The sequence below is a fragment of the Notamacropus eugenii genome, chromosome 5 (assembly GCF_028372415.1).
Source record: "Notamacropus eugenii isolate mMacEug1 chromosome 5, mMacEug1.pri_v2, whole genome shotgun sequence".
Lineage (NCBI taxonomy): Eukaryota > Metazoa > Chordata > Mammalia > Diprotodontia > Macropodidae > Notamacropus > Notamacropus eugenii.
The window spans coordinates 31,845,777-31,862,763 of NC_092876.1; the positions used below are offsets into that span (position 1 = coordinate 31,845,777).

A 16,987-nucleotide genomic window follows, 5' to 3' on the forward strand; every position below is an offset into this window, starting at 1 on the left:
ACAAGATACATAGTGTTTTGAGGGAGACTACCCAGTTGCGGGAATCAGAAAAATGCTTCTGTAGCAGGAAATGTTCACTTGAAGGATTCTGAGAGAAGGAGGGAAAGAGGGAGGACATTCTACAAACCAGGGGATAGAGAGTCTGTGCAAAGATGCGGGGCGGAGATGACGAGCAGAAGCTGAGGATCATACAGGTCAGAAGGTCAAACAGCTATTAAATAGCAGAGGCGAGACTGACTTCAGCCTCTCTGGGGTAACAGTTGAAAGAGAGCTGGGTTTGATGTACAAGGATATGGTTACAATAACAGTGATAGTTCTAGTGATAATAGTTTAGTGTTTATATGGTGTTAACATTTTCAAACCATTTATTTCCTTTGATCCTCACAACAATTCTGGGAGGCAGGTGCTATGATTTTCCCCATTTTACAGATGGGGAAACTGAGGCAGACAGAGGCAAAGTGACTGGTTCCTAGCTTGTGAGTGACTGAGGTTGAGTCTGAACAAAGCTCTTCCTGACTGGGAGAATCCAAAGCCTGTAAGTGACCTGAGCTCTTTCATTTTCTATCTGCAGGATATTCAGCAGGTCATTCAGTTTCTTAGAGGTCTTCAAGTAGAGTGGATGCCCATTTATTGGGTACATGGTATACTTAATGACACAGTGTGTTTCTTTGTATGTCTGTGGCATTGGTTTTCTTCCATTATGAAGAACTAAAAACCACAAACACTACCACCATTACCAAAATCTCTCCCAGATCATGGGTTAGGTCTACCTGGAATGGAAAGACTTAAAAGGAATATTCAGAAGTTCACAGAGTTCAGAACAACTAGGTGGCACAGTGCTTAGAGGGCCCAGCCTGAAATCAGGAAGACCTGAGTTGAAATCTAACCTCAGACACTTACTAGCTGTGTGATCCTGGGCAAGTCACTTCATCATGTTTGCCTCAGTTTCCTCATTTGTAAAATAAGCGGGAGAAGAAAATGGAAAACCACTCCAGTATCTCTGCTAAGAAAACCCCAAATGGGGTCACCGAGAGCCAGACATGACTGAAGCCCCTCAGCAACAACAGTTCAGAGAGTTAAAGCCAGAGGGTTAGCTCCTCTCAGTTTACAGATGAGGAAACTGTGTCTGAGAGAGATCAAACAACTTACAAAAGTCATACAGGTAATAAGTAGTAGAGTCAGAATTTAAACATTGTTTCTTTGACTACAAATCAGACTCCCTGGGAGCATGTGATCCTTATTTATTTGACAACCCCTTAAAGTACTTAGTAACATTATTTCTTTCTAAGTATCATTATATTTTGATATGTAATCTATGTATGTATACATTTGAATCTACTGTTCCTAGTAAAGTGTGAGCTCCCTATAGCCACAAAATTATACTTTTATCTTGCTTAGTGCCCAGCACAGAGCTTGGCACACAGTAGGCATCTTGTAAATATTTGTTTGGAGGAGGAAGACCTGACCAGTCTTCTGCCTTAGTTTCCACAACATGTCACTCCTACTTTGTCTTTGTTTCTCTATCACTGCCCTCCTTTGGGAGGGGAGAGAAGGCAACTTGGATGTTATAGAATGCTAGATTTAATTCAAATTAACGCTGCAACATGAGGACTAGAAGGGTGAAGTCATTTGCTGGAGATCACTCGGGGGTCTGTGGCAGAGCCAAGTCACCATTTACATGGAAACTCATTTGGGCTTTAAAGGGTACACGAAGGACAGGAAATTGTGAACCAAAATTGGGAGGTAGGAAAATAAAAAGGGACCAAAGTAGTCTAATCTAAGGTAGAGAGTTCCAGAGTAAGAGAAAGGCACAGTCTGGTTTTGTCTATGTATTCCTAGTGCCCAGCTTTGTGCCTTGCACATGCTAAGTGTTTGATGAATGTTTGTTGAGTTGAAAGGATAAAATAAAGCTCACTGAAGCAGGTGTAAGGCCTTTGCAATCTGGTCTCATTCTGCTTGGGTGGAAGGGGTGGGTCAGGACAAATTCTCAGGACCTTCCCAGGGCAAACTCTCTGCTACCATCCTAACCTGCTGCCAACTTGAGGCCTGAGGCTGGAAGGTGAAAGGAAGGTTTTAGAGCAAGATTCTGGCAATGGATTTGGGGACAGCAGGGCTGTGAGTAAAGCTGGCTATGAGGAGCAGTGTCTCATCTCAGGTCCTCTGGCCCTGACTGGCTCCCTAGCAGGATGGTCTTGGGGTTTAGCTGGGGCACAAAGCTCTTTGCATTCTCAGACACCCGCAGGCTAATGGGCAGCTGGTCTGGTGGGCAGCCCAGCCCAATTGAGCCCAACCTGGTTTTTTGACAAGGTCGAAACTCACAGGGCTTAAGGTTGGGTCTGTCCTCGGGTTGGGAGTGGAGCTTTCAGGTTGAGCCCATAGATTCCTGACTGCCCTGCCCATCCTTCCTCCCTCAGGCCCTGCGTTGGGGCTGGAAATTCATTGAAAGGCCACTCTCAAATATTTCCTTTCAATCTTGCAGACCTGGGGATTTCTTTCATCCTCTTAACTACGGACAACTTTGGTTTCTTACAGTGATCTCCTCTGGCCTTACCATTCCTTCCCACTTCCCTCACCCTCCCAGAACAATCTATAGAATTTTGACAGGAAGGGACCATCTAGTCCAAACAATTCATTTTTATAGATGAGGAAACTCAGAAAGGGGGACTTGAAAAGGGAAGGTGACTTACCAAGGTCAGCCAAGATACAGAGAGAAGGACGATTACTTACTCCACAGTAAAAACCTAAACCCAGTACCCTGGGAAAGCACTGCCTATTTGTCAGCTTCACAACAATCTTTCAAGGTAGGTACTATGAGGACTATACCTATTTTATAGATAAGGAAACTGAGGCTTAGAGACTTGCTGATGGATCTGTGCCCCTCCCCACCATTGCTTTTAATATCTCCAGGGTTTCTCATAGTAAGACACCCTTCCCAGACTCTCCCTAATTCCATCCCACTTTTGTAGGTATATCCAAAGGTCTTAACTCAGAGTTGGACACATAAAATGCTTAATAAGTGATTTTTTTCATCCATTCACCTATTTATACAATGGTCAAGCATCTTCCGGCCTCCCTCTCATCTTTCCATTTGGTTCACAAGAATTGTAAGACTGAAGCAAATAGTTCACTGAAATCTAGGTAAATGTCTCCCAGCATTCCTTTGCTCTTTCAATCAGTCAGACTTTAAAAGTTGAGTCCAGCACACCAGACAATGAAGATACCAAGACCACAAAAATGAAACAGTTCTTTGCCTCCCCGAGAAGGCAGACTAGTGGATGTCTGCTCCCCATCCTCTAAAATTAAAAATTAAAAACATTTGCCTGGGTCACCCAGCTAGGAATTATCGGAGGTCAAGAAAATGCCAAATTTTATGTCATTTTTCAGGGCTAGTCATCACTTCATTTAACACATATTTAAGCTCCTACTATGTGCAGGTCTGGAAAAAGGGGAAGGGGCTGAGATACATACAAGTTTACATTCCACTGGATTAGAGTGATTGGGAGTGAGGGCTCTTGAGTCCCTCTCTGGGTAGGGTACCTATGGGGTGGGAGGAAAAAGGCCTCCCCTCCCCCCATTCTCCCAGGCTGACTGAACACAGCTCCCTCTTTCCTCTACCCCTGGCCCTTTTGTGGTGGCTAGTAAAGAACATTGCATCTCCCCCCTCCGCGCCTTCGAGTAGATGGTCGCCGCAGCTGGAATGCCGTCCCCTCTTCTTTCTAGGGTCAGAGCAGGCGCCGCCGCCGGTCCTCACTGTCCCCCACCCCGCACCCCTTTTTCTATACTTTGCATGTAATTTTCCAGGACGGGGCTACTTCAGGGGGTTCTGGGCCGGCTGATTGGCTAGCACACAGTAGGCACTTAATCGGGGCCGAGAGGAAGGGGGGAGGCAGCTTCCGTGAGGCTCCGCCGACGGTCAGATGGATTAACGCTACCGAGACAAACCCGTCTTCTTAATAATTAATCGGCGGCCCAGCCTTCGCCCCGAGGCTGGATGACGTAGCGTCGCCACCCCTCCCCCTCCCAGCCCCACGCCCTCCCGAGCCGTTGGGGCGGCGAGGTGGGAAGGTGGGCCGCGCGCAGGCGCAAGCAGCCCCGGGCGGGCGGACCGCGACAGCGGCGGCGTGCGCAGGCGCGCCGGCTCGCGGGGGGCAGCGCTGCGGCCGGGTTGCGCAGGCGCGGGCTGGAGGGCGGGTTGTCTGTGTGAGGCGGCGACGGCGGCGGTGGCGGCAGAAGCGGCTGAGGAGCAGCGGCGGCAGCTCGGAGCAGGCGGGCCCGGAGCGTGAGGCGGCGGCGGCGGCAGGACTGCGAGCTCGAGAGCCGGCAGCACGATGGTGGACTACCACGCGGCGAACCAGCCCTACCAGTACGGCCCCAGCAGCGGCGGCAACGGCGGCGGCGGCGGCGTCGGCGACTACATGGCCCAGGAGGACGACTGGGACCGCGACCTGCTGCTCGACCCGGCCTGGGAGAAGCAGCAGCGCAAGGTGCGGCCGCGGCGCGCGGGGGAGGGGCGCGGGGGAGGGGTGCCCGCGAGGAGGCAGGTGGGGGCGTGCGTGTGTCTGCGCGTGTGTGCATGTGTGCGAGGGAGGGGATGGGGGGGCGCGGGAGCCCCGGAGTGCGTAGTGAAAGGTGCACGGTGCTGGGAGAGCAGCGCAGGTCCGGACGGGGGCCCCGGAGGGAAGACGCGAGTGTGGGGGAGCACGTGTGGAATTCCAAAAAGAGGAGTTTGGGAGGATCGGGAAAGTGCCGGGGGTCAGGGAGGGACCAGAAGAGGCCTGCGGAGGGAGTCCAGAATTGGGGAGTGTGCCCCGAGTGGTTCCTCCGGATAGCTGCAGGAAGGGTGCATTGCCGGGATATCCTGGGGAAGAATCTGAGAGGGGAGATCTGGAGACAGAAGGTTGTGGAGAGAACCAAAGGGGACACCAAAGACATGGGGAGAGTTCCAAGGATCGTTGTCCTGAGGTCTACGAGGCCCTGATTGGGATTGACCTGAACATGATCTGTGGAAAGAACTGGGAGAAAAGGGACTGGGACAATGACCGACACCGATGTAGAATGAAAGACTCCAACTTTTGTGTTTGTACATCCAGGGTCTACTAGCACAATGCCCTGCTTATCGTAGGTATTCAAATGAATGCTTCTTGATTTATTGGAAAGTGGAAAGAATTTGAGCTATTTGGGGAATGGGGTCTGAAGAGTGATATAGGAAATTTCTGATTGAGGGTCTACTATGTATGGGGCCCTGAACTAAGACGTTGGAAATAAGATCAAAAACCTCCTGTCAAGGAGTTTGCTGTCTAAATATGAAAAGGGGGATATGGGAAGGGGCATGACCGGAGAGATATCTGATGTGTTGGGAGTATACCTGAGGAAGTTTTATTCCACTGAGTGGAAGGAAGAGGGCAGGAAGGCTGCTTAGGGTGGGGTGAGATGGAAATGCTTATAGAGGGATTAGTGATTGTGGGGAGAGAAACATGAAAAGAATCTGATTCCTTGGGCATAAGTGACCAACCAGAGAGGAGCAGCATTTTGGAAACCTAATGGGGAACCCAATTTTGCGGAGATCGTGCTTTATAAGCTCAATTCCGCTTGGACCCTGACGATGAAGGAGTTCTAGGGTTGAGGTGTCTAGGAAAACAGTCTTTTTACTACACTGGCTAAAGAATAAGCCCTGGAGGATTGGGAGAAAGTGGGTGGAAAAGCTGGGTGTGGTAGGTGGGAATAGACTTTGAATAAAAACCATTGAACTTCTGTTTCTGAATTTCCTTATCTGTTAAATGGAGGTGATGATATTGGCATACCACCTTGCTCCCTGTCTCTTTTGTTAGGACCGTGAGGTAGCTGTGAAAGTGCTTGGACAAAAAATGAAAAGAATTTGCTATTTAAAGACATTAATACCTTTTTATTTTGCATGCATGTATCAATGTAACATGCAGATATCAGGTGTCAGGTTGTAAAAAAAAAAAAAAGGTTATAAGTTGTCAAAGCATTTGGAAAGAAAGGAAGCAGTGCATGGGTATCCTGTGGAACTAAATCTGTCTCCAGTATTGCTCAGGTTTTTGCATAGAAGAATTTTTCTTTTCTCTCAGGTGACAAAATGGGAAACAGTGAGACGTACTCTGCATTCTCCTGGAAGTTCTCCTGCTGCCTTCCCTCTCAGGGCAGTTATGGTATTGGTTAGTTAGTAACAGCCTCCACCATCCTCGGAGCCTTGAATGAAAACTAGGAGCTCTCTGAACTTGAAGCTTAATTACCTGTAGTTACTCTTCCTGCCCTACCTCCCCCAGTCTTCTTCCACCAGTCTGGCCTTTATTCTAACATCTAGGTTAAAGGGAAGGTTGATATAAGCCACATTGACAGCTTTTGTGCCGTTGAGATAGAGGGAAGACTGTCTATTGCCTCATGTTCAAGCTCATATTTTTGTGTTTGCTATTTCCCTGGGTCTTCTGTCACTTCTAATCCTGTGTTTCGTGTTGAGTTTTTTTGGAGGGGAAGGGGGCAGACAATGAAAGATGAAAAGAGGGTAAAGGAGCAGTAAAGAAGTAGCATTAGGTGTAGAATCAAGAGAGAACCTGGGTGCAAAATCAAGCTTTGACACCATCAGGGTCATTTGAAAAAGACTTTGATCCAGTGATGTCACTTCTTTGGTACAATAAAACATTTTCTTGACATGTCACTGACTGTGCCCACCCCTGGCTTCCTTCCAAGATCCTGCTAAAACTTTTACCACTCTTTCCAGGAAGTTTTTCCTTGTCCTCCTTATAGGGGTCCGCCCTCTGCTGATGATCTCCAGTGTGTCCTGCCCGGATTTTGTCTGTAACAACTGTTTACACGTTGTCATTCTCTCTCACCACCCACCCTCACCCCCATTAGACTGTGTGTCCCTGGAGTGGTCCTTGGCTTTTCTTAGCATCCCTAGTGGTTACTCAGCACAGGGCCTGGCACACAGTAGGCACTTGATGCCGCCTCCAAGGCTTAGCTGAGCCTCTCAATTTCAGTTTCCTCCTCTGTAAAATGGGGATAGTGGGTAATAACTATGACATCCGCTTCCTAGAGTTATTGTGAGCTTCAAATGAGACAATGGCCATAGAGTGCTTTGTGAACTTTAAAAGGGCTGGGTATATCGGGAGCACAGTCATAGCTTTAGAGCTGGGAGGGACCTTAGAGGCCATGGAGTCCAATTCCCTCATTTTACAGGAAGGAAACTTAGGAACAGAGCAGTTAACTGACTTGCCCAGAATAACACAAACTAGTAAATTTGAACCCAGGTCTTTCTCACTCCATGTCCACTGGGCTTTTCTTTTGGGAATAGGGAATATGGAATATCCTTGAATATTCCAGAATATACCATATTCTGCCCAGATTTGGTTTGTTAGAGCTAGGTGAATCTCAGTGTAGCAAGTCTGTGGGCCAACAAGTCAGCACTAGTATATGCATATCTAAAGCTTAGCAGCCTCTAGAAGTTAGAAAAGGATGGGCTTCTGTCCGAAGGGGATATTCATACCCCCTGTTTCTAGTCTGAGAAATTAGGGTGAGAAACCCTTGCAAGGTTCCTAACCTTGCCTTTTCACCTCCATTACCCATTTCTTCCAAAGATATTTGGTAGGAATGATCAGATCTCTGCAGGCATTTGTGCTCCCAAAGGCCTCTTTATCTTACACTGCATCATTTTTAAATGGGAGGATTTTATCTGTGCTACAAAAAGGGGTAAAAACCTATTAGCCTTAGCCTTCAGTGAAGTTCTAAACTGTTTCTTCTATGCTTTCTGGATTTTATGCAACTGAATCATGCTGCTTGCTCTTTGGAGATCAGAGACGCTTTTCCAAATTCCAAAACCCTCATATCACAGCAAGGAAAGGCCCACCTTGTTTGTGGGACTTACATTTTTATGGCAACATTCCTGCTTTGGATAAGACTTAGGGTTAGTGCCTAATGCTTGAAATGGCATTTGTGTGCTGGTTAATTATTTGAAAGCTCAGGTGGTGTTTTAGTTTTTATATTAGCCTTCTTTTTATTTTTAAAGTTGTTGATGGAAGGCCTCAAGGTAACCATCTGTTATTTTGTTTCATGACCTTAATTGTTTATTATTTAGGACTTGGTTAAGAATATCATGTCCTTGACAGTTTGCGAATGGTGAAGAAGAGACATTTCAGAAGGTCTGAAGATTAAGCTTGTTTGTATTTTTCTTCTTTAAAAGTTTAGTGTTATCTGGAGTAACACTGCCCAAGAATCCAAGGTGGTATATGTGAGTCAATGGACAGGGGAACAGAAATGGTTTATCTAGCATTTTTCCTTGTATTAATAAACTTGCAGTAACTATTCAATAGATAAAACAGAGGGTGATGTCTAGGTAAATGGCATGTTATAAAGTGAGAGGGTCATGTGTACAGCCATTCCCAAAGCACCTGATTGAGTCAAATTGCATGTGGTGTAGCATCCGGACCCATCTGTGGGAGGCTATGGTTCTCCTAAGGCCCTGATTGTTCTATAGTGGAACCTCCTCTGCCCATTCTGTCCCCTGACTAGAATAGACATACACCTTGGCCATCTTGGCAGCAAGGAGCTGATTCATCCTTTTGAATGGCAGCAGCCATATTGCCAATTGAAAGTGATGATAAAAAACTTCACTTAATAATGTCCAGAATTCTCAAACCAAAGCTGTCTGTTTTGTGGGAAGGCTTTAATGGATTCGTGAGGGAGATTAATCGTAATGTCTCAGTATCCGGTTATGTTAAGGATAGCTGTAGAGTAAGAGATAAAGGGGTGAAGGTCCACAATTGTAGTTCTGTGTGAACAGAATTTACTCTTATTAAATACCCAAGACATAGGATAGTTAAAATGTAAGTTAGTTCACAAAATGTCCTCCGATCAAATGAGAGTGGAATTAGGCCAAATCTGAATTCCTATCTAAACTGTGGGAGAGTTGATTTAAAAAAAATTAACACTTTGCAAGTTTGCAAACTCTTAGTCCATTTTCATACACTGAGTAGAAATATTCTCCTGCTGGAAGGTTGGGCACTGGTCTAATTTAGTCCCATAGAATCTCTTTGCAGAGTTCAGTGGAATGACAAGAAATTAACTGGCACTTAGTAAGAACACTGCTGGCAGCTTAGCCCACCTCAGAACACATTTAAGAACTTCATTGGAATGTGGGATTATCTAGATGGAGCCTTTAAATTTGTCACCACATTGTTTTTAAAGACAGATCATAGATTTCCCAGGTTTGAAGACAATACTCACTTTTCACTTCTGGGGAGCAGAACAATTGGTGGTATGGTATCAGTTGTGGACAGTTTACCGAGATCATCTGAGGCCAAGTGTTGTTCCCTATGCCTGATCACTAGTGCTTTATACTTTACAGACCAACTTCTTTGTCCTAAAATTATCCCTGTTCCTTCCGTCTGTGTTTCCTTTGGCTACCTGAGATTCCCTTCCATTTCAGATCTTTTTACAGAACAACAAAAGCTCTCTACCAACCGGAGGCAAGTGATAGCAAGTTAGTAATTCTATTGGAGTGGTGACTGAAAAGGTGACCTGTTAAAGAAAGCATAGTCGGGAGTTCCTGCTTGTACAAATAGACATCCTGCAATCTGGGGATTTCGAAAGAAGCCTTTATGTCACAGGTGGCATGGGAGCTTTAGTCTAAACGTTGATCTTCAAACTTTTGGAAGTTAAGGTGAAATTACAGTGGAACCCGGTTTTAAGATTAAAGCTCGTGACAGAGCTAGGCTGATAGTTTAGGTACTAGCATGTTAACAAAATGCCAGGGATTGGGTTTTACCAAGAAATACTGGAATGTACAGGTTACATTTTAGTTCACCTCCTATAGAGGTAAAGAGGACAGGAGTTCAAAGTTCATTGATTACGAATTCACTTCTGTCATGGACCAGTTTTGCTGGAATGTTACTCTGTGTAGCTTCGGGGATAGTGTTTTTACAGATGGAGGGAAACCCAATGTTTCATGTCCCTCTGCCATCCAAAACTAAGTAGTTGCAAATTTTAACTGGCAAATGTAGTGTTACATCAGTCTTGGGAATTTTTTTTTCCCAGCTAGTGGTCTCCCTGGGATTACAAAATCCCAAATTTAGCATGTAGCCCACTGAGACTTTGTGTTTGTACTGGGCCTTTTTTGGTTGTATTTTAGTTTTCAGTATCTCTTCCACCCCCACCCCCACTTTCCTCTCCCTGTGCACTGCCTCTCTCCCCCCACCCCCCCACCCCCTAGTCATGAAGAAATTAGCTTGGAATGTTCATTGGAAGACTGTCTCCTGTTGGTTAACTTTTTGCATTTCCTTTATCCTTTTAGCAGTAGCCATTCTTAACAAGGCGTGCAGCCTTCTTTTCTGATTTGATTTATTTAAGTGTAAACTTACAGAGAGTGGGTTGAACTTGCTTGGAATTTGCTGTTAGCCACCTGTTACTGCCCCAGACAGTATTGGGTCCTGCTGTCCCAGAAGCTTTAGCATGTTTCTTGGTGTGTAGAGCAAAGAATAGGGAATTAATTTAGCATCTCTGACAGAAGAACATCTTATAGGAATACTTGAGTTAAGAAAAATTCTTTGTGTTTGTTACAGTGATTACTTTTCCCCCCTTCCCAAAGTGTGTCCACATTTTCTTTTTCATCCTGTTCTCATGGCATGCATATGAGGTAAGGCAAACAGCTATTAACATCTCCATTTTTCACATGAGGAAATTAAGGTATAGGAAGGTCCAATGACTTGTCCCAGAACTTTCCAGGTTGGTAGCAGAGCCACAGCTAGAACCTATTCCAGTTTCCTGAAATTTCTGTTGTTTCAGATATAATAGGATATTGCAATAGGATATTTGACTGGTATTTGCCTGTATATGTTTAAATATTTCCAGACCATGCATTATTTATCTTTGTTTTATAAGAAGAAATTCAGCTGTTTTGTGGAAAGCACGAATATTTTGGATCTAGGTTCTAGTAGTTGCTAATCATATATGATTTTTTGATTGGTTTAGCTGGATATTTGAGTCCTGGATACAAAAGCAAAAATAGTGACCTCCTTCTGAGTTAAGAAAGGTTTATTTAAATGTTTTTCTTCCAAATATTAGAGCAGAACAGAGTCTTTGTTTTCTACTGGAACCAGTGACATGAAGCAGAATTAGTTGGAAGCAACAGAATTACTCTGTAGCTCAGTGAAGTCATCTTGGGGAAGTATTGTTGACAATGTTGAAATGATAAAATTGGATCCTGAAATGCTAATAATACAATAACATTGAGTGTTTCCAGCTTCTGGCTAGAATAAAGAAGACATTGTGGTTTGTTTTATGCTTTTAAAGTTTTCCCCAAAGGTGTTGTGGGGTGAGTGATGTTCATCATTTGCTTTCTAGTGGGTTTTTCTTTTTTTGAGTGCTGAACTGCATGTAGTGGGTAGAAGTAGTAGTTTGGGTGATGTGGGGCTTGGCTGCCAATAATATCTCAGAATTTGAGTTGGAAGGGCCCTTAAAATAATCTTGTTCAGTCCCTTCATTTTATAGATGGGAAAACAGCCTTTCAAGCAGGGAAGGAATTTGAGTGTTAAAGGACAGGCAAGTATCTACTTTGTCATTATGAGTTTTTCAGCAACTGTGGGAATTTTTGTGATTTCTAAAGAGACAGGAGAGAGTGAGACATTCCACGTCTTACATCTGGAACACTAATCTCTTAATTAGCTTTTTTTCTAAAATTGTTTAGGGATATAGGGACAGAATCGGAAATATTCATCTCTTTAAACTAGCTTCCTCATGTTGAGATTTGTTTGATATTCAGTGAGAAACAAGATTTTAAAATTGCAGAGCTGTTACCCCAGAGCTAGCTCCATAAATAGGCCCTATTTCTTGTCATTATAGATTCTCCAGTTGGAGCTCTTTCTTTCAAGCCTAGACCTGCTGTGATACACCAGGTAGTTTAACACCCTCATTTTATAGATTAGGGAACTAAAGCCTAGAGAGGCAAGATCACACAACTGATTTGTGTCAGAATTTGGACTAGAATTGGATTAACAAAGTCCTTAGTTCAGTATCTTTTCCCACTATAAGGGAAGGGAGCTTAAAAGTGACAGAGCCCAGCCACCCTTGGAGATATTATAAACTTCCTGAGTGGTTTTGTTTTGCGTTGTTTTTTTTTTAATTATTTAAAAAAAAAATCTTTGTTACAAGGGAAGGCTCCCTGGGGGGGGTAGGGGGGTGGGGTGGAGAGGAGGAGTGGTGGTGGAAGGGAATGGCTATATCCTGAAATGACTATAAAGTAAAAACCAAAGGAAGAGATTAATTTTTTAAAAGTTGCCTATCTCTTTAGTAGTATTTTTTAAAACCCTGTAGTCTTTTATCACAGGCATTCAATTGGTCCATTGTGATGACGGTAAATAGAGTAAATCTTGATTCTGTTGACAAATTAATGTAACTTTCCCGTTGATGATTTCACACTTGGAAAAGTATAAATTTTAATGGGAAAGTGCTCAATAATTAAAAAATAACACTCCAGAGCTCATTGGTAGAAGGCTGAATAGCTTTAATGTTTAGGTGCTTCAGCATGAGACCTAAATAAAACTTCCCTTCCCAGCTTAAAAGTGGAATAATAACATGTTCTATGGCTATGCTGGACTAGAAGAACCTATATAAGGTAGTAAGTTAAGTGAAAATGTTTAATTGATCTATTGGGTGGGGTAGGGGAGGCAGTGTATGAGACAGAATGCCAGAACCAGGCAGACTTTGGTGGTTTTCTTGCTGAGGTATGTCTGTTTGATGGAGTTTTCTGTGTTGGAATCTTAGCTATGTGACTCCTTAACAGCAGGGCCAAATTTGTCTATATCTTTTTGACTGTTTTTTACAAATATTAACAAACCAAAAAGTTGTCTGGCTCGTACACAGAATTCTTTACGATTTTCTGCAAACCCCCAAGCAGAGTTCATTCCACAAGTCCTAAGTCCTAAGCTCTCCTTCTCTCAGTAACAGTAAATAGCATTTTTCTTCTATCCCACCTGATGGCAGCCTGAATAGTTCCATTATTTAAATTGTCAAGAGCTTTTAAAATAAAAATGTTAAGTACTGTTATCATGCTTTTTCACCTGGTATTGCCATGGTTTGCCTTTATTCGTTCATCAGGTATTTATTAAGTTTTTATGTGTCTTAGGTCCAGTGTACCAGGCCTGGCCCCTGAAAAAACTCTAGTTTGGAAATCTAAAATGTCTAGAAGGAGAGTCTACCAAGTCTGCCTACTTATGGAGCTGATTCCAGAGTGGCTTGATGAATCAGCCTCTCTCATAAGCTGTCTTCTGACTAGTGATGATTCTGATTTTGTGGACTTGGAGTAAAGCCAGACAGCAAACATCACCAGGGTTGTGAGGCAGCTAGTTACATTTTCGGGGGATTATTTCTACAGCACTGCCAAGTCTGTGGTGGAATTTGACTGTAAAACAGATAGGTCTACACCAAGATGGCTTTCAGAGATGTGGGCTCAAATTGCTAGGCACTCCGGTTACTGAATACTGACCCTGAATAAAAGCATAGAACAGGAAGAGGACATACTTGAGGATCAACCCCTCTTGATTATTTTGAGAAAAAGATTTTTTGCATTAGTCTTCTTAAGCTCACATACCAAGGGAAAGTTAGTAGTACCGATGCTTTTTGGATGAGAAACTTAAGCAGTTATTGTGGAGCCTGTGGAGCCTTGTGGCATCATGTTTAAGGTGGTCTCTGTTCATGGATCCTAAAGTAGCACTGCCTTGTTTCTCTGTAGCCCCTCATTTCTCATACATAGCTCCATAATTGTTTGGTAAAACTTGTGTGATGTTAGTGGTTGAAAGTATTAACAGGTATTTGAGAGGGACAAACATTTGACCATGAAAAGAGAAAAATTGCCTAACAGTATGTTTCCTCAAGCATTTGCCTTGGATTTGAAAAGTTCTAGGCCTCTTTAATAAATAACTGCAAAGTAATTCTTGCCAAATAGGGCCTGCTAGGGGCTCCAGGGCTGGCTGGAAGACATCCCTCTTTCCTAAAAATAAATGCACTTTCTCATTGAGCATACCAAGCATGGTTTGTACTTGACTGCTGATTCACTCTGGGAGGTCGGGTTATAGTTCAGGCTTTCTTGATTTTTCTGTGTCTGCGTCTGGCCACTGGTTTTCTTTGCTGAGTCCCCTTGTCTTGGTGTTGCCACATCAGATGACATACATATACAGACATTTTGACTCCTTGACACGTGGTAGGATCACAGGATCTTAGGCTTGATACTGAAAGTGGCCGTGATTATCTAATCTAACTCCTTCATTTTACAGGTGAAGAAAGTGAGGTTAAGCAATTTGCCTCCAAAGTCCCATAGATAGTAAGTAGCAAAGCTGGCATTTCAACCCAGGTGCTTTGATTCCAGATATCCAAGGCTCTTTTTACTGGACCATAATGCTTCTGATGGTGAGCCTTTGTTTCATGTGACTTGGAGTAAAAGCACTTACCCACCTAGGCTGAAGGGTGTGGACTGGTCCTTCACCTAGAGAGAGGAAGCTTTCTCTCCAGGAAATGAATCATGCTCAACAGGCTTCCAGTTGCATGTGGCTGTTCCATCATAGTGTCTTACAACTTGCTGGGAGAGGTTGGCATGTCTTTCTTGTAGTCTTTAGTGGTCTGTGATTCTCTGGCTTTATGTTTGGTTTTTTTAGTTTAGTTTTGTTTTTTTTTTTAAGTATGCCTGCCTTCTTGATGGAAGCCCTTGATAAGCTTGGAGGTAGCTTTGTTGATTTGTAGCAATGAGGAGGCTGATTTGGGCTCTGTGTCTCCACAAAAACAACTTCCATTCCTGCCTCTAGCAGAAAGCTATAGCCAGGGAGTATTCTTACCCTGACTTTACAAAATTTTTGTTTGGGCTCAGCAAAAATAAACGTCTCAGATGGGAGTTAGAGGGCTTCAGAACATCAAACAGTATAATAGCTTAAATTATCTTCTTGATCATTTCTGCAAAAGGTTTCAGCAGCCATTGAATTGTGGGTTTATGCTAAGAGCTTTGTAGTTTGGCTCTCTACCAAAGTTTAACTTTTACTACATGAGCAAGATGGGACTCTTCAGTGTAACCAAGAAACAATAAAATTCTTATTTCACCTGATGAGTTTCCACTTGCTTTTCCAAAACATCTCTTCCAAAGACTGGGTTGTTTTTTAGAAGTAGAGGGCCAAGAAGCTGACTTAATCTTAAATCACCTCTTCCTTTGGACCCCTATACTCGTACTGTTCCTCTGTTTCTTGAGTATTTCTCTCTCCCATTTCCCCTAATCTAAGCATATCTTTAGGAGGAAGAATACATTGATTCTGCTACCTAGAAAATAATTTAGCTTACTGTTAAGCTTTATATACTAAGTGCTCCACAAGTTTAAAAAAAATAGTATTATGGTGTTAGTTGCATCAGCAACTCTTTTATTCAAAGATGTAGGTTGCCAAACTTGTTGTGCTGCTTTCCAAATGGAAAGAGGATATAGCAGGTAATAAACAACCTGGAAACGTGTCCCATAGTGCTAACTTTGCAAACATCATCTAAGGAGATAAGTTCATAAATGGCATATATGAGTGAGCATGACAGCAACTTTTTTTCTTCCTGCCCTGGGCATGACTTGAAGGCCAAAGCTATGTTGTCCAGAGAGTGCAAAATAACAAAAGGATTAAATAACCTTTTACTGACAAACCTGCCTAACCACTTTAGAGACTATAGTTTGAGCTTGAAAACATAGGATATTTCAGTTCTGGCTACCCTACTCCTCCTGTTCCCACTTTACTGTGTGAACTTGTTAGATCTTTTAAATGCAGCTTGGAAGGAGAGATGGCCCTGTTTTTTTCCCTTTTTCCCTGAAAGACAAAATTCAAACTTCTCCTTTAAAAGAATTGCCCAGAATTGAAGAAGAAGAAAAAATTGAGACTGATGAATGGAAAATTTGTTGGATTATTTTGCCTTACATCTCCCTCGTATGGATACAGTTGTAAGTTTCCATTGAGTGGCATTCATGCCAAGCTGACATTCCCAAGTTCATCCCCATGGACGGGAAAGGTTTTTGTACCATAATTATCTTTTTTAGGTAGTGTTGGAAGATTTGGAAGAGCCTTTGAAGGATTTTTTTTAGCAGTTTTCATTTGATTAGAGGTGCTCTTCAGCTGGGTTGTTACTAGACTTGGTCTCTGTTTTACAGTGAACTAGCATCACCTGTAATATGAGTGGGGCTGCTTGAGCTCTGGAGTCAAACCATCAGGTAGAAACATGACCAGCCAGCTAGTCCACACACAGCATTTGTTGAGTACCTCTTCTGCTCAGAGTGTAGTGCTGAGCTGCTTTGGAGTGATAGTCTGGAGAAAGAGGACATAGTTCCTACTCTCAAAGAGCTGCCAGTTTAGGTGGGGAGGTAGAACATACACATGAGACAGCTGAAGAGTACATTTACAAAGCAGCTTAACAGCACGTGCAAATAATAAAGTGCAGTTCTGGACCGAGAACGGAAGTGCAAGGGGTGAACCAGGGCAGGTGGGGTCAGTCATGGAAACCTTCATGAAGGAGGTGAGTTTGAAATCACTATGGCCTCTTCTGAAAGTCTGTATTGGGCATTTTGTGGGCAAAGGGGTATTGGAGAATACTTGGGGGTGAGGGACCTGATAGAAAAGGTAGAGTGTGTGTTTTTGTGTGTGTACCTGGGGATTTAGAGTAAACAGTGTTTCCATTTTGTAGTTGACATGTTTCCTTTTCCTAGACAACCAGATCCACATATTGTCCTTAGAGCAGTTTAGCTGGGGGGTGATGTTCCCCAGAATACATTGAGAAAAAAAAACAAAAAACAGGAAACAAAACTGAAGTCATGCCTCTCTCCGAACCTTCCATACTTACTTCTCCCCTCCCCAGGTGTTTGGTGTTGTTCCTATGCTATTATTGAGTCCTAATCTAGATTGTAGACCCTAAGATCATAGCATTAACAGTGGTCCCTCATGGAGATAACATTAACAGGGGTACCAGGTAA

General features: G+C 43.4%; 1 protein-coding gene across 3 annotated transcripts in view; it reads left to right on the forward strand.

Moving 5' to 3' along the window:
- Positions 1 to 4,194: 4,194 nt before the first annotated feature.
- Positions 4,195 to 16,987, forward strand: part of ACTN4 (actinin alpha 4) — a 77,891-nt gene continuing 65,098 nt past the window's right edge. For all 3 annotated transcript variants that reach the window (XM_072608307.1, XM_072608305.1, XM_072608306.1), the window contains exon 1: positions 4,195 to 4,484. In XM_072608307.1, the coding sequence (XP_072464408.1) occupies positions 4,329 to 4,484 (156 nt within the window). In that variant the 5' untranslated portion in view covers positions 4,195 to 4,328. The remainder of the gene's footprint in view (positions 4,485 to 16,987) is intronic.